The 21,782-nt window shown below is 49.3% G+C and overlaps 1 protein-coding gene across 1 annotated transcript; it reads right to left on the bottom strand.

Moving 5' to 3' along the window:
* Positions 1-2,235: 2,235 nt before the first annotated feature.
* Positions 2,236-6,523, bottom strand: CCL1 (C-C motif chemokine ligand 1). The gene is made up of 4 exons (XM_089900800.1): positions 5,313-6,523; positions 5,058-5,214; positions 3,784-3,898; positions 2,236-2,676 (listed from the first exon to the last, which is right to left on the bottom strand). The coding sequence occupies exons 2-4, from the start codon at positions 5,131-5,133 to the stop codon at positions 2,586-2,588; spliced, it is 282 nt and encodes a 93-aa protein (XP_089756926.1). The 5' UTR covers positions 5,134-5,214; positions 5,313-6,523; the 3' UTR covers positions 2,236-2,585.
* Positions 6,524-21,782: the final 15,259 nt, after the last annotated feature.

Below are 21,782 nucleotides of genomic sequence, written 5' to 3' on the forward strand. Positions count from 1 at the left end.
TGGGCAGTGGGTCTTTCTCCTGCCTAACTCCCCAGGGGTGATGAGCATGCCTATGAGAGCCACAGCGATGAAGGGCTACTGCAATCTAGGAAGGACAGCGCCTGGTGAATGTGAGGTGTTGCTAAATGTGTTATTATGGAAACATGAATGCAACTGTAGGATGGCTGACTTTTTGCAGAAAATACATTTTGTTTAAAATCTCTAATACAGTAATGGTGTTTTCTTCAGGGGTAACTCCCAACCAGTAGGGGGTGCTCTCAGGTGCAGGTGGATGGCAGAGGGTGCTAGAGGAATGTGGATGTAGCCAGGGCCTGGCTGTGTGGCTAACCTGGGCCCATCTGAGTGTCAGGGAGGGCCTGGCTCATCAGCCCAGGATATTCTAGAACGATGGCTCCAGTCCCCAGCATTAGCTTCCAGTGGGTCTCCCTGCCCTCGTCCTCCACCCTGGAGTAATACAGCCAGTAAGTGCACTTGACACACCCGCTGGTGGGGGTGGGGGCGGGGGAGGAATCAGGTGGCCCCGTCCTGATTAGCATCAGACTTGACAGCAAAGATGCGACTTGGACAGATGGTGTAGCACCGTCACAGCAAAGACTCTCCCGGAGGAGATGCGGGATGGAAAAGAGGGGAGAGGGCCTGCAGGGATTATCCCCAAATAGTCAGAGTAAGGGATCCAGAATGGAAAAGCCAGAGACCTTTGGAAAGGAAGGTTGAGGCATGGTTATAGAGGAATCGGAATATCAAGGTGGGAGTTTGGAGTCAGCTCTGAAGTCTTTGGAGCGATGGGGAGGGCAGGGTGTGGGGTGCCAGGAAGAGTAGCCTGGGATCGGGCTGAGGGCAGGATGGGGTTGGCAGGGGGGCACGGAGAGCAGCCTACTGCAGTGGTCCAGGTGAGGGGTAGCCAGAGAAGCAGGGCAGTCATGGGGGCGGAGGGAAGAGATGTCCTAAGAAGAATGAGCCAGATGCGCTGCGTGTTGAATGCCGGGGAAAGAGGGAAAAGCCCTGAGACACAGGACAGGAGACCGTCTCCCCTAAAGCCACCAAACCCTGAGACTCAGAATTCACTGCCCTCCTTTGCTAGTCTCCCTAGAGTCTCATGTTACACAACTTGGAGCTTGTGATTGTCCCTCTTAAAGGGACAGGACCTCCTCTTCCTCTCTATCCCCTGAGGGGCCCCCTGTTCTTCCCGAGACTGCCTCCCTCCCCTGGATGACTTGTGTCGGCATCTTCATCAGACGTGGACCCACCGATGCCTGGACCCTCCCCAGGGCCCTTCCCAGGAGAAGGCCCTGCTAACCAACTCTGCAGGCTGCTTCCGGTTGAGACAGGGTCCGGGTATCCTGCTGTACCACACAGTCACGTGGCATCTGGGGACTCGGGGAAGAGTTCTACCCTGGGAGGCATTGTAAGCAGCTTTGGGCAGGAAAGCGCTCTCTGCAGGAGGTCCCTTTTGTCTTGTTGCTAAACTTAAACCAGGCACCCCCATGCTCTACTCCTCTCTGGCCCTAGCACACTTTTCAAACCTTTTGATCACACAATACTTTGCCTAACTTGTTGGTTCTTTACATAGATCAAAGAAGCAGAAATGAAGAGTAAGTAATTAACGGAGTACCAGATCTCTTCCCCAGCTTCCCCTTCAGGAATCTCTCGAAAAAACTGCTAGCAAGAGAGCATCTAGAAATAGATCTCAAGGAGTCCACAAGCCTGCACACAGTGGGGGATGGTGACAACTCTGACCCCCTATTTCAGTGATTAACTGAAATTACTTCCCTGTTTCCCCTTAAAAACGTTCATGGCCGAGCAGAATCTTCGGAGGTGGCTTTGGGGGGACACTGAGTCCACCATCTCCCCAGATCGCCAGCATTCTGATTAACGGCAACTTTCCTTTCCAGCAACACTCGTGAGTTTGGTTTTGTAAGCAGCCGAGCAGCGGGAACCCTGGGCTCTAGCGCCAGACCTAATCCTGACTTTCTGCGTGTCCTCAGGCCTGTGGGTGTCCCTCTCCAGCCCTCAGTCACCTCATCTATGCAATGGGGCTAGCATCGTCTTACAGGCACACGATGCCCAAGATCCCTTCCAGCTAGGGCAGCTTCTGGGTATCATCAGCCTCTGAACCCTCTGGGCAGCGCAGAGTGGGCGGGGGGTGATGGGGGCATCCTGCATCCAAATGGGGACCCAGCCCCACAGAGAATCTACATCACAACGCTTATCACCCAGGACAAAGGCAGTCAGCTGAGAGATCTAAGTCATTTATTGGCTCCTATGATGAGAAGTCGGTTCTCCTGGCACGTGGTCCAACATGCTTCCTTTTCTCCGGCCCCTGACCCCAGCCCCTCAATGTCAATCAGCTTTGCACCCTGAAATCCCTGTGGGGTCCAAGAGGCACAGGGAGGCAGAAGCTGAAGATTCTAGAATTTAACTATATAAAGTGCGACAACATATCTTATCAGGACCCAGCAGACCCTCTGGCGTGACCCGGCAAAGTTGGGGCAGAAGGACTGGTGTAGGGTTGGGCGTTGAGGGGACAGGTAAAGCCACACGGTGTCCAGAGTCCAGGATGGAAAGGAATCAGCTCATATTTCCTTTCACTGGCAGGGGTTTATCCTTTTTAAATAAGCCTGAACCCATGATTTTGTCTGTGAGACACAGGCCTCTCGGCCTCCGTTCAGCTTCAATCTGTAGGCAGAGAACAAAGGAAGGGCTAAGTCACCTGAGCCACCCCCTGGGTGCCACACACAAGTCCCATCACCCCCTCATTGCTCCTGGGTGCCCCTAAGCTTTTCTCCCGGGGCCTATAAAATGAAGTCGTTGCGTAAGACCTACAGTTTGTACGCTGGGAGGAACACCCAAGCTTCAGGGGCAACGGATGGGGGGCTTTTAAAATTTCATTTCGCGGACCCCTTCTGCGGATTCATTGTATCAGGGTAGAGCGAAGGCTGCAGACATTCTGAGGACCTGCTAACATGGAAAATTCCCCTCCTAGAACATCTCTGAGGGCCCACCTGCTCCATCTTTTCATGTGTCTGTGTCCATCCGGGACCCCTAGTCATTGCCTTGGATTTGTGTGTGTGTGTGTGTGCGCGCGCGCGTGTGTTTCTTTTCTGATCTACCCACCTCCCAAACTTGGCTATTGTCCAAAACCGTAGATCAAGTCTGCCTTTAATTATCTGCAAGACCTTAGACAAATCTCTCCAATTCCCTGAACCTCAGTTTTCACGATAATGAAAATGTGTGCACCAAGAGAGTTAGATGAGATAGTAATATACACGAAAGTGCCTTAAAGACACTGAGTGGCAAGTGTAAGCTACCTCCCTGGAGCTTCATAACGACCCTGTGATGCAGCTATCGTGTTTACGCCACTTCACAGGTCAGGAGTGCAGAGGGGCTACCCAGATACGGAAGTTCAGAAGACTTACCTGTCCAGAGTCTCTCAAGACTATAGGTTGGCAAATCCAGAAGCAGGAACTATCTGAGAGCCCCTCACTCTTACCATCACCCAGTAGTGCCTGGAGCTTTTAAGCTCTGGGCATAAAATATTAAGATATAACACTTGGTGCCTTGCAGCTCCAAGAAACCCATGTCACTGCAGGAACACAGGTGTTCGTCCTAGCGCCCACTCTCAGCTCTGCGCCCAGGTTTTGGCCGCCTCACTAGCTTGGTTAAAAAACCTTAATCCGGTGGAACATCGCCATCTAGCGTCTGCTATTCTAATTCCAGGGCGGCCGCTTTCTGTCCTCTGGTTCTAGAAGGGAGTCAAGGATGGAAGAGAATACAACCACTCACATTAGATGGTTTTTGTAGGAGCAGGTGGAGCTGGTGTTCTTGTAACACTGGATTCTCTGCAGGGACCTCTTTCTCTCCACCAGTGTGAAACAACAATTGGAGGATGACACATGCACTAGAAGAGAAGTGCAAAAATGGTTTGCATCCATTTCTCAAGCTGGACTGAGTTCCTCTCATCCAGGATGGGGAAAAAAACAGAAACAAAAAACCCTTCCAGAACAGGCTCAGGCTTTGGGGTCACATCCAAAGGGCACTAGTGTCTCATCAGCCACCCAGTTCTGTATTTAGGCAGTCAGGACACTGGGGTTCAGATCCCAGCTCCCCACAAAACAGCTGTGTGGCTTTGGTCAAGATGAGCCCTCCCCTGGGCCCCAGACTTCCCAGCTGAAAAGCAAGACTCTTTAGACTGATTTCTAAAGGCTATTCTAGTTCTGACATCCCACCACTAGGGTATGGTTCTGCCCTTACATTTGGGTTCAAGGGCCCTGAGACACTGTGAGTCTGATTCAACAGCAGTCCACTATTTGGGGCAGGATTAGGGACTGTTTTAGGAGCTCAGACTGATGAAATGACCAGGCAAGAGCTTCCAGGAACTGATCAGCTCCACGCAATCCTAACCTCACCCTCCACCCTGGTCCTCTCAGCTCTGACCCGCAACTCCGATTCTGCCGGTTTGTAACCCCCCCTACACACACCCCACCTTCAAAAGACTTGCATTTCAATCCTGGCTCCTTCCTCCTAGTTTGACCGTTTGCAAAGTCCCTTCCATATGTCTGCTGTTAGGTCAGTATTCTCTCATCAGCCTTGGAAGGCAGGCATTATCAAACCCATCTTACTGATAGCGAAACCAGAGTTTGGGAGGTATAGTAACTTGCCCAAGGTTAGCCAACTGTTAAAGCCCCAGATCCTGACCTCAGACTCTGCCCGTTATCTGTTACACAGTGGAGGCGAGACCCCAGTCAGTCCCTCCTCTGGACCTCAGGCCTCCAGCTTGGCCTCAATGACCTCACAGCTGCCCTCCATCAGTCCGCAGGGTCTGGACGAGGCTGGCCTCCTTTGGCTGAAGCCAGCTGCTCAGTGGTCTGTGTTGGCCCCAGGCTTATGGCTCTCCTGCTGTCCCCCTGCCCTGGAGCAAGTCCTCCCTTCCTCCTCTTCAGGGAGAATTCTTTCTGGAGGAGTGGAGATGAAGGGGTGAGCCTGCCTCCAGCCCCAGAGCACCTGCCTGCATCTCCGCCCTCCCCAAGGAGGAGCAAAGTGACTCCAGCCAAACTCACTGCCCTTGGCATCCACATCCTGTAGCCACGCCCCGGCCAGCAGCAGGCACACCAGAGCGGCGGTGATGACCTTCATCTCGGGACGTCCAGCTCAGGCCTCCCTGCAAGGAGTCCCTCAAGGAGTCTGATGGAGTGAAGAGCTGTCCTCTGGCCCATCCTGCAGTACCCAGAGCTTTTATTAGAAGACCTGGGTGGGGTTTTCCAAGCCCCAGTGCAGAGGTGGGGAAGTCACAGGAAGAAGAGATGGTTACTCACGTCCAGTGACCACATGGAAAACTCCTTTCCTCACCTCCCCTGGGTGGTGTGAGAGGTGTAGGGAAACTTCCCTAAGCGCAGGAACAGATACAGATCTTGAGAGGCTGAGTAGAAGCTGTCCCAGCTGAATGGGACGTGGAAAAAGGTGAATGAGAGGAAGTGGCCTGTCTGTGGCTCCTTTGATGTCACGTCTTTCCATCCAGGGATGGAGCTACTGTCCCAGGAACATGGTAGAGCAGAAGAGCTCTGCACCAGCACTGAGACACACATGGGTTTGAATCCCAGTTCTGCAAATCAGCGGATACATAAACTCGCCCGAGTCACATCTCCTGTGCAAGATGGAAAGAGTAACTCGTATCTCACAGGTGACCGAGGAGCATTCAGTAAGATCCATTCTGTCAAGGGCCTGGCCCAGATAGTTGCAATTTCTATTTTTTCAATCACTCAACACTTTTCAATCACTTGCCCTGTTCTTGGTCCTTGGTTAGCCCCAGGGAAGACAGCTACCGATGACATACAAGCCATTGCATCACAGCTAAATAAGGAAAAGCCAGTTGGTGTAAGGACAGCAATGGATGTGCCATATGGAGGGTGCAGGGCAGGCTGCGAGCTGTCCACAGGGGAGAGGCCTCCCAGGGGAATGTTCTTCAAGCAGAGTCTCCTGCAGGAAGGCTGAAGTGGAAAACGGCCTCTCCACAGAGGAATGAGCTTGTGTAAGGACAGCGAGGCGTGGAGGACAGTGCCCGGAGTGAGGAAATGGCTGGAGAGATGTGTGACTGTCCAGCGACCAAGTAGTCAGGTCAGGAAGACATGGTGTGCAGTGCGTGGAATAAGTAACACTAGCAGGTGCTCAAGAAAAAGTAGCTGGGCCATATCCGTGTGTTAAAATCACAAGGCCAACGTGATAGCTTCCCATGGTCAATGGGATGAAGTGCAAGCTGCTGACCTGGCCATTCGTGGCTCACGTGATGTCTCCATGGATTCCCGCATGTTGCAATATTTGCAAGTCTCTGAACAGGTCACATGCTTTCTTATCTCCAGGATTTGCTGCCACCGTAACGTCCACCTGCAGGGCCCCCCTCGTCTCCCTCTGTGAATTCTATCCATTGCAAATGTCGTTGTCTCTGTAAAGGCCCTTCTGCTGTCCCCCCAGATAGGCCTCAGCCTCCTTTGAAGCCCCACTGTGCCTGGATCTCCCACATGAAGGTCTTACATCCTTACAACTCCTCCATTCCGTGTATTCTCCATCCTAACACCTGCGTGGGAGTCCTGGCGTGTCGGAGTTGAAAGCTCCCTTGGAGACCATCTGCAGCAGTGGCTCTGAAAGTGTCCTGGGAGAGCAAAAAATGCAAAAATACCTTCGCCCCGTTTTTGAAGCAACATCAAGACACATGTGCCTATACGTGTTGAGGGGCAGGGGAGGAAAACTCCAGGTAATTCAGGCACCAGCAGATAAGAATCTAGTGTGGTCTCTTTCTATTACAGATGGGGAACAAACGAGCCTCAGAAAGCAGAAACCGACTTTGCCAAGGTCATACCGAGACTTCGCTGCACAGATGGAACAGTGGATGCCAAGGCATCTGGTCATCTGACCACCATGTGCGGCCACCTCTGGGAACACACTGTCAGTAAGGACCACACACTTTCAGTAAGGGCCTGCTCCATCAATTCCTTCACCTGGCCAGCTGCTTCCTGCCGCCCAAAAAGTACTTAAAGCAGTTGAAATCACTAAGACACTGTTGTCACTCTCCTGTTTTCTTTGTCCTCGCAGACTGATACTTTTTTATTCCTTGGTTGTCGTTTTAGTGGGGTCTCAAAGAGGAAGGAGATTAAAGGGATGTGGCCAGTTGGTCAAATGTCACCTTAGATCCTTTAGACTCACTTGGGACACAGAGAGGGGCCAGGTCGCCACCCAGGAAATACTTTGCTCTCCCCTCCTCCCGGGGATGCTGCCCGGCCCACTCGAGACCAGGACAGGGCTGCCCCTCCAGATGCTCACTTCCCATGCTCCCCCTCACTGCAGCTACTATGAGCCTAGGACAGGAAAAGAGGCGACAGAAAGACTTAGTCATGCCTCCCCCTTCCCAGCTCCCGCAGCCCCAGAAGGAACTGGCCAGAGGCTCCAACTGCATGGAAACCTAGCGTCCCACAGGGTCCCGCCCCCAGCCCCACTCTATCTCTTCTTCTCTAAGCCTGGCACAAAGCATGGGCCAAGTAATAACTCAGTAAAATCTCCATGGCCTTGAATGTGATGGATCAGAACTGTGTAGTTGAGGGAAAGGTAAGAAAAGCTCCCAGCATCGACACTGAACCAGTTTCTCATGTGAACTACCCTTTTCTTAGTTAGAAGTTTGAAAACCAGTATGTGCCTGTAGAGAGATTTTTTTTTTTACATCTTTATTGGAGTATAATTGCTTTACAATGGTGTGTTAGTTTCTGCTTTATAACCAAGTGAATCACTTATACATACACATATGTTCCCGTATCTCTTCCCTCTTGCATCTCCCTCCCTCCCACCCTCCCTATCCCACCCCTCAAGAGGTTTTCTTATTAGTCATCTTTTGTGAAGTAGGGACCAATTTACTGCGGATGGGTAGAGGTCAGACAGAGCTCAACTGGTGCGGGTTCATCTTAAGATCATCTCCTCCTGGAGTGGCCCCAGGTTCTTGCCTCAGCCCTGCTGGCCTGGGGGTCCTGGAGCCTGGTCCTGCCTGCTTCCCCTCCAGTTACATCTCAGCCTGATTCTTCAGACCAGGACACAGAAACCCATGGGGGTGGAGGGAGGAGCCATTTGCCCGGCATCGCACAGCTGCAGCAATACTGGCCTCGCTTTGTCCATCTCTGGGGCCTAGTTTTCTTAGTTCCCTCACTTGGGGAGGAAGCGTGTTTGCCCTCGGAGGTAACTGTGTCAGATTTCAGCCCCACTACTTTTTAGCTATGTGACCTTAGGCAAATAACTTAACACTTCTGAACTTTAGTTCCTTCGTTGTAAAATCCACTACTGACTGGATCTGGTAAAACTCTCCCCAATGTTTTCAAAATAAACTCCCCAAACCACAGCCTAACTTTGGGCTATTTGAAGGATTAAATGAGATGTCTCACCTTATCTTGGAACAAGGGAAGAGGAAGGGAAGGGAGGGAGAAAACGAAAGAGGGCAGGAAGGAGGGAGAGGAAAAGAAAGTTGGATCATTCAAAATCATTGTGGAGCACCTAAAATATGACAGGTCCTGAGGACACGGCAGACACAAGACAGACACTGGTCCTGCCCCTGTGGGGCTTACAGCTCGCCGCAGGAGGCAGGTACTGGGAACTGTGTTTAGTGCTCGAGAAGAGACCTCGTGTCCTATGAGCTGCAGAGTATACGGAAGCGCTTACCATGGGGCCTGGCACATAGTAGGTGCTCAATAAAACTGCACCCCTCCCCCCTCTACCCATTAATCCTGGACCATCTGAGGCTTCATCACAGGAACCAGGCAGTGCTGCCACCTCCCTAGCCGGGACCCCCTTCCTGCTCTTTCCTCTCCAATCCTGTGATGCCCAACGCCCAGGCCAGGCTTTCTATTGTCACCCACAGGAGCGTAGTGTTCTCTTCCATCCCCACCTCCGCACCCGTCCCCAGCTGCCTCCTATAAGTGCAAGTCCAGCCACAGTGCCTCCAGCACCCAAACATCTTTGAATTAAAAACCCTTTCTTTTGTTTTCCAGCTTTCCAGCGACTCTTACCCTCCTCCCGGGTTCCCTTGTACACTGTCTTCTAACATTCAGCACTTTTTGTTCTTTTCAGGAGGCCTCTGTTATCCAGCTCTCAGCAACAAAGTGAACGAGGCATCAAGCATCTCTTATAGCAACAGCAGACCCTGGGGGTGCCCAAAGAATGTCACAGCAGTGACAGTCACCAGTTTTTCAATTCACGTCCACAGCCGTGGAGCTCAAGAGTGACAACTCAGCCTGCTGTTCGGAGGTGAAGTACAAATGTCTTGGCTCGGCTTATGTAGTCCCGCACAATGTGGCCCACAGAGCTCTAGCCGCACGACACTGTTACTGCTCTGTGCACCTGTGCTGGGGCGTCACTGCCCCTTCTGCCTGGGACGCCTGCTCCAGCTTTATCTGGAAGACCTCCTGCAGGCTGCCCCATCTGAGCTCCCAGCATGAAGCAGGCTCACGCCCCATAGCAGCCAAGCCAATCTTGTGATTGCCTGGTGGTCCACACCCCTCCCTCATCTGGAAGCTCCCGGGGAGCAGCAGTCCCTCTGTCGTGGTCCTCATTTCATGCCCCAGCGCCCCACCCAGGGTGGATGCGTAGTGACTGTTGCTAAAGCAGGCGGAAGGAGAGGCCTTCACATCATTCTCGTCATCCCCCTGCCGCAGATGAGAAACAGAAGCCCTGGAGATGACAGGAGTCATACAAGTAGCAAGTGACAGAATTAGGATGAGAAGCTCTGGCCCAAACCCTGTGCTTGTTTATACTCCCCTGGACCCTCTAGCATGGATGGACCATTTTCCGACTGTGCTGATGGGCACCATTCCACACACAGGATGCTGGTGACAGGTCTCAGTTCCTGATGTGGTCATTCATTCATTCATTCACTCATTCACTCAGGAAACATCTTCTGAGGGCCCACTTTGTGCATGGGCAGTCAGGTGAGAGAGGAGAGCTGACCACAGAGTCAGGGCCTTCAGAGGGAAACAAATACGCAAACCAGTAAATGGGCACAGATGGTCAAGGCTGCTATAATATGCAGACTAGACTCTGCACATGCCCATTCTAGGGGAGCGGAGAGCTCACTGGGGTGCAATGTGGAATACTGGCTGGGCCTGGAAGGATGAAGGTGGAATTTCCCCTGGGCAGGGGCCTGGATAGCACATTGTGTGTGGTTATAAGGGTGGGCTCTGCCTGGCCCCCAGGCCCAGCTCCTCTGTACACCACTGGTGTGACTTCTTTCCCTTTCTTAACCTCCCAGCCTTATCTCCAAACAGGGATAATAATGATACCTGCTCATAGGCTTGTGTGAAAATTAAACGTGCTGTATCTCTTAAGGAAAATCAAACAGTTGTTTGACGGCATGCTAATAGCTGGTGTGGAGGCTGATGTCTTCAGGGCATGGGGGGGTGAGGAAGGCCTGCAGAGAGGGGCTGGAAATGGAGCCAGGAGGACCTGGGCTGGGTTTCACAAGATCCTGTTTACTGGGCTCAGCCCTTGGGACTTAAGCTTGCTGTCAGTGGAGGGAAGGCCAATCTTTTGCTTGGGACAGGGATGCGGCCAGATTTGTGGTTTGTGCTGAGGGCTTGTGCTAGAGGCTGCAGGACACAGTGACTGGAAGAAGGCAGTCGGACTGGGAAGTTTGAAGGAATCCAGGAGAAGTGACGGAGGTGGGGTTCTGTAGAAAGAGGGTGAAAAATCAGGATTTCTGAGCTCTGCCGCTCATTGTCTGTGGGACCTTGAGCAGGCTACTTCCTGCCTCTGGGCATCAGTTCTCCCACCTAAAACGTGGGCTAGTTGGCCTAAATCAGTGACTCTACCTGGAAATCGGATTCATATTAGGATCATTTGGGAAGCTTTTATCCAAAGACACGTGCTTGAACCTCAATATGGACCTTTGTATTCTGAGTTCAAGGTAGTTGGAGTATCTCGAAAGGGCTCCCCACATAATCCAATCCCACCACTTCCCTCTAGCTTGGATGGCTCAATTGAGACCCTCTCTGGTTTGGCATGAAATGATATTCTGGGTCCCTAAGGGCAGATAGAGCCCTGCCTACAATCTACACCCTAAACAGCTCCCTCGTCCATCCGAGGTGGAACTGGCCTTTCGGATCAGGCCTGTTGTACTGAGAGAGCCTGCTGGGGAGGGCTCCCTGCCCTTTCTGATGAGGATAGAGGGCAAAGAGCCTAAGAGGGCTGATCCAAGTCCCTGAGGCATTTAGATCCCACCCACCCTAGGAGCCAGGGTCATCTGAAACTTAGAAAGCTCCCAGGAAGCCAGAAACTCAAAGAAGCCTGATAGGCAACTCATAGGCTTAGATTCAGAATGTTTTGTAGCCTCAGTTTTGTGGTTCTTGAGCCATTCGGCCCTGGACCAAAAATAGCCACATTGCAAAGTCTCTGTGGGTATATTCGGGGAGTCAGCGTGGGTCAGGTGTGTGCCACATCCCCCCAGCGCTCAGGAGGACACTCAGGACAATTGGGGTGGACCATCTCATGTTACAGCTGAGGGGCCGGAAGCCCAGAAAGGAAAAGAGAGTTGTCACATGGGGACCCCGTGACAGAGCCCTGAAGATAACCCACCTTAACTCCCAGATAGGCTCCTTCTCTGTGATTTTCTGGCTTTATGCTCAGGACCAGAGAGCTGGGCTGTGGTCAGAGAGAGAAGCTGGGCATGATCGGGGCCCCTGGGATGCTGGAAAGCCCTGCAGGGTTCCTGCAGCCCACCTGGAGGCCAGGGCACAATGCCAACTTTGCAGGGAATGGTAGAAGAAAAAAGCCCCAGATTTTCCACCCAACAGAGCAAGGACGCAGGGGCAGGAAGTGGCAACAGTTTGACCCCAAAATATACCCACCAACACCAACAAGGTCACCCATGATTCAGCTAACATGCCCACATGTTGCTAGGAAAGTCCCCTGAGGAGCCCTCTCCCCCTGAGGTAGTAGGTGGACGCCTGGGTCCCACCTCTGCTCACCACCAATTTCCCAGCTCATCTTGGGGCCACAGCTCTGGGAGCCCAGGGGAGCCTGAGCAGGGATGCTCTTCCTTCATTGCCCTTTAGGCCTGGCTCTCAGGCTCAGCTTAGAGCTGGCCACCCAAAGAGACACCTCCACTGCCAGGTCTGGCTTCACGGGCTCTGGAGTGAGCTGAACTGGTCACAGAGAGTGCATTTAGCTCAGAACTGGAGCCGGGCCTGGGATATGCTAGCCAGCATAGCCTGGACATCCGGGTCCCCTGGCCTTCACCTCTATCCTCTAGTGTAATAGGAAAAGCACTGGACTTGGGATCCAGACACCTGCATTTTAATCCAGGTCACCGCTTACCAGCACCATCAATTCTGATCATCTTCCTGAACCTCTGGGTCATTATCCCTAAAACTGGGATCCCAGTGCCTCTGTACTAGGACCATTGTGAGGACTAAATATGGAAATGTGTCAGAAGGCTTGCGGCACAGAGCCCTGCTCATTATCGTGGTTTCTAAGAGTGTTCTGTGTTTCCTCCCTCCCTGCTCGGTTTGTCTGAGGCATCTTTACAGCTGCTCTTAAGAGCTGACTGCAAATTGGCCAGGTTCTCTTTCTCAACTCCCGCTGGCTGGCCCAGCTTTCCCAAGGGTGGGTGAGTTTCAGGAGCCAGGTTCACGTGGGGAGCATCTGAAGTCAGGGCTGCTGCCTGCCAGACCTAGCTGAAGTCTGCAGTCCATGTGTTCCACCAAGCCTGCGGCCCTGACCAGGAGGTTCACATAATTTGCAGGGTCCAGTGCAAAATAAAATGAGGGGTCTTGTTTAAAAACTAAAAATTTCAAGCATGCAACAGCAGAGTCTGCACAAATCATATGCCATGAAGGCTGCCCTGCGCCTCTCAGCCCTCCTGCCATGTTTCTGCTTCATGTTGGACAGGCATCCACTGGTTTTCTCCTTGAAATATCCCACTTTGGGTCTCCTGTGCCCTGGTTTGGAAAATGATTTTCCAAAATCCCACCATTATGGTTTTATCGTTCCAAAGTCCTTGACATAAAGACATTTCCCAAACAAATCAGAAGGATGCACTTTACTTCCCACAAGCATTGCTGCTTTAAATGACACATCAACCTCCAAGCCACTCCCACAAATCCCCAGCTGCAGAGTCAAAGAAAGACCAGACCTATCTAAAATGTCAGAGAAGGGATTGCAGAGAGGGGCAGGAGTGAAAAATAGACAGTGTTGCCTCTGCTGATGTGGGATCCATCTTGCCTCCCGTTTCTAGCTGGAACCAATTTCAACCAAAGATTTCTCCCACCACCTGGATATGATGTGATTCAGTAGGATGGGACATATTGGGCACCCAGCGTACATTAGTTTAAAGGAATCTGTCACCAACCTCTTCTGCCACCTCCTCCATCCACCTTCAAGAGATGGGTCCTTTACATCCAGGTGTGGTAAAGCAGGTAGACGGCACTGAGCATCCTCCACCCTCTTGCCCAGTCCCCCCTTGCCCACAATCACATCATGAAAAGGGAGAGGAAATGGGTAGCTGGCCTTTCTCCCAGCTCTGCCATTCTTCATCTGTCTATACACGTGTCCTCATTTATGACTTATATTTTCTGCTCTTTCTCCTGCTTAGCTGACCAGAGATTGTGAACCTCATAGGAGACAATGGCAGGATGCAGTGGGTATTTGGCAAAGCACATGGTTATCGACCTCACCGTCCCTCTACCTCTGCTGCCTCTCACTTGCGTCCCTTCCCAGCCAAACAGCTGGAAGAGTTGGCGCCACTCTCCCTGGTTCCTCCCAACCCATGTGTTCAATATGCTGCAAACTGGCCTCTGTCTCTACCACGTCACCAAAACTGCAATGGCTAAAGTCAACGGTGACTTCCTTGTTGCTAAATCCATGGCACCCTTGGCTGTCATCTTGCCTGACATCTCGGCACCCTTGACCCTGTTGACCCTTCCTTCTGGAAACATCCTCTTGCCATGGCTTCTATGACAGGTGGCCCTCATGGTTTTCCTCCAACCACTCTGCTGTTACTTCTGAGACTTGGTTAGAGGTTCCTGGTCCTCTGTTCATCCCTTAATCTTGAGGTTCCCCTGGCCCTCCATGGAATAACAGCGGTTATTAGCTAACGTTACGTTGTGCACTTCACGTGTGTCAAGCTACTCTAAGCACTTCATGTGTGTTCAGCTGTCTAGTCTTCCTCATGGTCCTGGAAGTAGTTATTAACACCCATTGTACAGATGAGGAAACCAAGGCACAGAGAAGTTGTCCAAGATTACTCAGCTAGTCGCTGGGAAGGTGGGATTCCAACGCAGACAGTCTGGCTTCAATCCTGAAACAGTACTCTGCACCATCTCTTGGTAGAGACTCACCCCTGGGTGCTGCCCAACATCTTACCTTGTCCTGCAGTCTGCCTCTTAATCTGGCCACAACCTACAGCACCTGTAACCCCATATATACGCTCTGTGCCCCTAGACTGGGTTCCACACCCTTCTGCCAGACACACCCTGGTCTTTGCACACGCTCCTTTCTTTAAGGGGAATAAACTTCAACTGTTTTTTCACGTGGTAAGTTCCACTCTTGTTCAAAATCACCTCCTCTGTGAACCCTTCTTGTTTCTCCCAATCCTCCATCTTCCCTGGATCCCAGGCACTGTGCTTTTCCCTCTGTGCTTGCACGGACTGCCTTATAATGTAATTTGTCTGTTCCTGAGACTGCCTTCCTGTCTAGACTCTGAGTTCCTGGTTTAACACAGGCATATGATCCTGCTGAAGAATGTGTAGGTGAACTAATGAGCTGGCCCGTGTCTCGGTGGAACCTGATGCTACCGAACCAAACTTGGGTCCATTCATCCAAATGCAGTAAAGCCAATCTCTTGATCCTGGGTTGTGGTGAAGGACAGTGCAGCATTTATTGCAAGGCCAAGCAAAGAGTATGGGCGGCTAATGCTCAAAAGGCCTGAAGTCCCCACTGGCTTTGGGGGAAAGGTTTTCAAAGACAGGGTAAGGGAGAGAGTTGTGAGGTGCTTGATCAGCTCGTAGACATTCTTCTGATTGATTGGTGGTAATGCATTCTGGAGTCAACATCATCAACCTTCTGGTTCCAACTGGTCTGGGGGCTACATGCACATGGTCATCATGCAGTTAACTCCTTCCTTCTGGTGGGGGTTTTAGTATCTGTGAAACAGCTCAGGAATGTGTGTCAGGTACCGTCATTTATGTTCTTCAGGGAAGAACTAAAGATTCTGTGACTCTACTGTATGGCTGATCTATTGTTTAAATTATTACCTGTTCTCCTGACCCAACTGCTGTCTTTGGTTATACATGTTCACATTCTTCCAATCATTAACTGTTGAGCCACCCTTTTGTGACCAACAGAGGCCTGGGAGACGAAAGCTTTTCCACAAACAAGAGGCAGGCCAGGACATGGGGAGGTCTGTCCCAGGAAGGCCCCATCGGGTCCTGCTTCATTATTCTGAGACTTTAACCTCATCTACCCTGTGTTTTTACCTAAAATCTAAGCCTTCACATTCAGATCCACTCACACTCTCATGTGCATACAATGACACACACACACACACACACACACACACACACACACACACCGGGCTCAAAGGTTCCCTTAGGCAGTCCCAGCCCCCTCAGGCCATTTTCCTAACTGTACAACCTTCCAGGAATCTGAAAATCCTGCCTTTCCACAATGTCTCATCTCAACTCTGAGACTGAGTTTTGCATTCTTCCATAATGTTCAGGCCGTTTCATGGGGCCTAGCAGCTACAACTTGACTACGGAGTCATGTCCCACATAGACAGGACTGTCTCCAACAATAGTTACAAAAATAGTCCCTTATGTGTTCACAACTATTTGTGGCTTCTTTGGTCCCTTACACCCATGTGTTCATTTAAGCTTCACAACAAGGTATGGAATAGCTGCTATAAATCTATATATTTGGCAAATGAGGAAATCAAGGCGCATAGAAATTAATACTACACACACACACACACACACACACACACACACACACGCCTCCACCCAAATGCCCCCAGGAAAGGGTTGGGCCCTATGGGTCCAAAGGCTGCTTGTCCCATGCTGAAGCAGGTTTATGCCAGGTGAGCATGAGATGGGCCAAGGCCACATAAGAAATGAGTTTTCTCCAAGACTGTGTATGGAATTTCTTTCTGGCCTCCACATCTCTACTTCCCCAGGGCAGGCCTCTGCCAACATCCCCCCTGTGTAAATAAGCAAGCAGGTAAATGTAGCCCAGTTTCACTTATTCAGGTACATCAGTGGAAAGGCAAGATGAATTTAAGACTGTTATTAAATAAATGTGGTTCTCTTACTTCCAACCATATATAAATCCTTCTAACAGTATTATGGCGTTAAAGGTACTTCGAAGATACACGTTAATGGAGAGTTTATCAGGATTTGTAATTAGCACAACAACTGAGAGCACTTTAAAGTAGCTGGAAACAGGGTAACTCACTAAAGAGAATCAACCACTCAAAAACACAATTGCAGTATCCATTTACATGCCAGCAATTTGTCTGCCAATTAGAAATGCATAAATTCAAACAGCTACTGTAAATCTTACTCTTGATGCAGGATTTGACATCCCTCCCGGCAAAAAATACTCATTAACTAAGTCAACAGATATTTAAAGGGTGCCTACTATGTGCCAATCACTCTCCCATGTGCTGGGAACCAAGATACACAAGGCACTTGCCTTGTAGAGCTAACCCCCTGGGAGAGACATAATTTTTCAGTTAATTATATAAACAAGATAATTTCTAATAGGATAAGTCAATGAAGACATATAACAATGGGATATGACCAGAAGGGAGATTAAAGAGTTGGCATTTGAGCTGAGACCTGGAGGGGTAGAATATTCTAGGCAGAGAGAATGGTGAGTGCAAAGGCCTAATGCGGTATCTTAACACTACCCTCTGAATAAGACCCAAGACAAAGATTTAAAGAAAGTAATCTATTTGGGAGGTGCAGGAAAGATGAGTAAGGGAACAGGAGAGCAAAACAAGGACTTGATAAAGAACCTGTTATCAGGCCAGCTCCTTTGTGAGTCGTGGGACCGGCTCCCCAGGGACACTTTGGGAAACAGTACAGAGCACACAGCTGAGACACAGCTGAGTTATCTCACCTAGGAGCAAGGGAGTTGGGGTATTTATACTCCACTTCCTGTCTCTCACTGGTGAGGCCTGCTCCCTGGCACTTCTGTCCTGTCCTGCTCATGGACAGAGTGATCTTCCATGGCTGAAGGCAGCTTATGTGCACTGAGACGGAAGGCCTAGCTAAGGCATGTGAGCTGGCTACTGGCAGCATCTGCTACATGCAGAGAGCAGCCTGGAATATTCCAGAAAGAAAGTCAGTGAGAGTGGCATATTAAACTTGGGCAGGGGGTGGGGCACAATGGTAGGAAATGAAGCCTGAGAGGAAGGCAGGGACCAGCTCAGGTGAAGCCTGGGAGGCCATGATGAGTCTGAATTTTATTCTAAGTGCTTTGGGAAGACAGCTGAGAAATTCAGAGATAAGAACTGACTTTTTTTTTTTTTTTAAAAAAAAGAAGATTCCTCTCTCAGTTGTACAGGAAACAGGTGTTTTGGAGAGTAAGAGAGAATGTAGGAGGATCAGTCAGGAGGCACTGGCTGAAGTCCAGGTGGGAGATGAGGCTGGCTTTGGCTCCTGGGGGTGGGGTGGGGCGGGCACTGTGCAAAGCAGATGGACCCAGGTGTGTCAGAGTGGAGCAGAACTGATGGATGGGTTAGATGTGGGGCAGAGTAAAAGAGGATGAAGCCTTGGCTTGAGCGTGTCAGTACTGAGGTAGGAGGATTACAAGAGGAGCAGGCTGGGTTGCATCGCTCAAGAAGTGTGTAACTTGGGTCAGTCACTTCTCCAATCTGGTCCTCAGTTTTCTCATTTGGGAAATAAGGAAGTAGAACTAACTGACTTCTAAGGATGCTTTTAACTCTAACAGTCTATGACTTAAATAAAAACAATCATATATACATACACACACATTTATATAAATGTATAACTGAATCACTTTGCTGTACACTTGAAACTAACACAACATTATAAATCAACTATACTTCAATTAAAAACAAAATAAGATATAAAAGAGCAATCAAGGGACTTCCCTGGTGGGCCAGTAGTTAAGAATCCGTCTTCCAGTTCAGAGAACGCAGGTTTAATCCCTGGACGGGGAACTAAGATCCCACTTGCCACGGGGCAACTAAGCCCATGTATCGCAACTACTGAGCCCACGTGTTCTGGAGCCCATGCAAAACAACTAGAGAGAAGCCCGTGAACTACAATGAAGAGCCCATACGCCACAACAAAAGATCCCACAATGAAGATCCCGCATGCCACAACTAAGACCTGGCACAGCCAAAGAAATTAAATAAATAAATAAATGTTTAAAAAAGCAATCAAAACAATCCCTCTTTTTTAAAGTTCTAGCTCTTCTTGATAATGCCACAAACCCATGTGAACCACCACTCCAAACAAAAGCTAGAACCTTGACAATAACCTGCTTCTAATCATATTTTCCCTCTATATTAGTTTTCCTGACTCCTTCAACCCAAGGTAACCAACAACCCAAATTCCCTTGCTTATCTTAATCTCTGTGTGTTTCTAAAGTATATACATTTTTACTTTATAAAGAGTATCATAGTGTTTATAATGGTAGGGACTTACTTTTTGGCCAGTAGTATTCTATTAATATATATCCATATTACAGACTGTGCCAATGCAGTTCATTTTGTTTTAACTGCTGTATAATATTCCATTGGTTAAGTATGCTCCTATTTATTCATCCACTCTCTCTTGATGGGCATTTGAGGTTTTTCCCAGATTTTCGCCATTGTAAACAGTCCAGCTATGAACATTTTTGTACGAGCAAGACTTCTACTATGTCTATATGAAAAAGTGCAATTGCTGGTTTAGGATAGTCACTGTTTTGAGTACAGTTTCAATCATTTTCTAAAGTAGCTGCCTGAAGATACCAGCCATGTGTAAGAGATCATGTAGATCCATGTTCTCTCCAATACTTGATATCGTCAGAGTTTCCCGTTTTTGCTAGTCAAATTACTTTGAATTGAGATGTCTTTCTTGTCTGGATTTGCATTGCCCTGAACAGTAATGAGGTTAAACATTTCTTCGCTTGTCCATCACATCAATCATTAAGTGTGTCCTCTTCTGTGAAATATCTGTTCCTGCTTTTCATCATTTTTCTTCTGGGTGTCTGCGTTTTTCTTATCAATATCATCAGTCTGCTTCCTGCCTGTAAAGTCTGGGGCTCGAGACCGTTTTACGTCCTGAAGCGTCAGTCTTATTCAATCCAGACCAGCAGCACTTTTGGTGATGGAACTCTCAAAAACTTTTTGTGAAGGGTCAGTAGCCAATTCAAGTGTCAGTGGCCACAACATGCGCTTTGATACACGTCTCTCCGTCCTTCTCTAGATGTAACTCCAAGTATTTGGACACTATCAGGATTAATGAGATTCAGTTTCTTTTCTAAGAAGTGATGTTGTCCGACTGGCAGGATTCCCTGGGACTATCTAAATCTCCTCAGAGGTCTTAACAAAGGGAGTAACAGTCATGTTCTTGATTTGGTCTTGACCCCAGGTCATGCCTTTGTTTTGATATTGCCCCTAAAGCTAGTTTCTATTTTGAGAATATTTTGCAGGCTGCAGAGGTTGACATAACAGGCGATTGCACCTTTCCATCATTCAAACCCTACAACTTCTACACTTTCTGTTCTCTTTCAATTCTGCTTGCAAATGAGCCAGTCTTATCTGCTGTCACCTCTTTCTTGTATCTGATGAAATGTACTTAGTAACAAGTAACTCACACCAACAACATTCTGTCCCCAAACTTCCTCTCCCAAAGCCATAAATTCGGTAGGTATATTTTCTGCCTTCCGAATGATCACGTGACAGTTTTTCCAAATGTTTAACTATTACATTACATAGCTTGCTAGTTTTCCAGCCCCCTATAGTAGTTACTTCCCTGCCTGCCACTCAGCCCCAAAGCCAAAACCACACATTTTATTCTTTGGGTAGCACAGCACCCCACTGCTAGGTACTAGTTTCCATATTGGTCAGCTTTTGCTACCATAACAACCCCCCCCACCTCATCCCCCAAATCGGTGGCTTATAACAAACATTCCTTTTTGCTCTCAAGTCTGCAGGTCAGTTGCATCTCTGCTCCAACCTGTGGGTCAGTTCCTTGCCCCACGTCTTCCCACTCCTGGGCTCAGGCTAAAGGAACAGCTCTTGTTTAGGATATGTCATTCTCCTGGCAGAGCATCCAGGAAAAATAAACTTGCAATGCTTTTAAAGCTTCTGCTAAGCTATGACACATGTCCTATCTGCTCACATTCTGTTGGCTCAAGGAAGTTACATGGCCAAGCACAAAGCCAATGATGTAGGGCAATATATTCTGAATCATTTTAAACAAGAATAGAGTCTCTCACAGATATCAAGGAGCTCTTGATACATTCTTATATAATCCTTTGTTAGGATGTGGATTGCCATATAGTCTACGATTTGTAGCTTATTTTCTTTTTTCTTTCTTTATTTGGCTGCGCCGGTCTTAGTTGCAGCATGCAGGATCTAGTTCCCTGACCAGGGATCGAACCCAGGCCCCCTGCACTGGGAGTGTGGAGTCTTAACCACTGAACCACCAGGGAAGTACCTGTAGCTTATTTTCAAGTTGTCTTTTTAAGAAAACTCTTAATTGTAATACAGAAAATGTATCATTCTTTTCTTTTAGAGTCAACATTTTCATATCTTAAGAAATCTTTCCCTTCTCCAAAGTTCAAAAGATATTTTTTTTTTTTTTTTTTGCGGTACGCGGGCGTCTCACTGTTGTGGCCTCTCCCGCTGCGGAGCACAGGCTCCGGACGCGCAGGCTCAGCGGCCATGGCTCACGGGTCCAGCCGCTCCGTGGCATGTGGGATCTTCCCGGACCGGGGCACGAGCCCTTGTCCCCTGCATCGGCAGGCGGACCCTCAACCACTGCGCCACCAGGGAAGCCCCAAAAGATATTTCTATTAAGGTTTTCTATTAAAATTTTCAGGGGCGTATTTTTTTTTTAAGAAGATGTTGGGGGGAGTTTATTAATTAATTTATTTTGGCTGTGTTGGGTCTTCGTTTCTGTGTGAGGGCTTTCTCTAGTTGTGGCAAGCAGGGGCCACTCTTCACCGCGGTGCGCGGGCCTCTCACTGTCGCGGCCTCTCTTGTTGCGGAGCACAGGCTCCAGACGCGCAGGCTCAGTGGTTGTGGCTCACGGGCCTAGTTGCTCCGTGGCACGTGGGATCCTCCCAGACCAGGGATCGAACCCGTGTCCCCTGCATTAGCAGGCTGACTCTCAACCACTGTGCCACCAGGGAAGCCCCAGGGGCGTATTTTTAACATTTAACCATCTGCAGTTGATTTTTGCATATGGTGTAACGTAAGGATCCAATTTAATCTTTTCTTCCATATGGACTGCCATTTTTCCAGGCCTAATTTTTGAATTGATGTGACATACAAGCCATATCACATACCATAGCATCATACATACGTGGTTCTGTTTATGGACTTTCTTTTTATTGGTCACCTACTTTATCACTGCATTGACCATAATGAGCCATGGTATCTGGTTAAGAAAGGCTCCCCTCTCTTTCTTTTGTTGTGTTTTTGTGTTTCAACCAGAAGTGTCCTGGCTATTTTCACCCTTTTACTCTTTTATGTCAAGTTTGGAGCCATTTCATCAAGTCCCAGGAAAATCTCTGTTGGGTTC

Source organism: Delphinapterus leucas, chromosome 19 (assembly GCF_059928025.1).
Source record: "Delphinapterus leucas isolate spDelLeu-1000000601 "Yukka" chromosome 19, BTC_Dleu_Yukka2, whole genome shotgun sequence".
In the NCBI taxonomy this organism is placed as follows: Eukaryota; Metazoa; Chordata; class Mammalia; order Artiodactyla; family Monodontidae; genus Delphinapterus; species Delphinapterus leucas.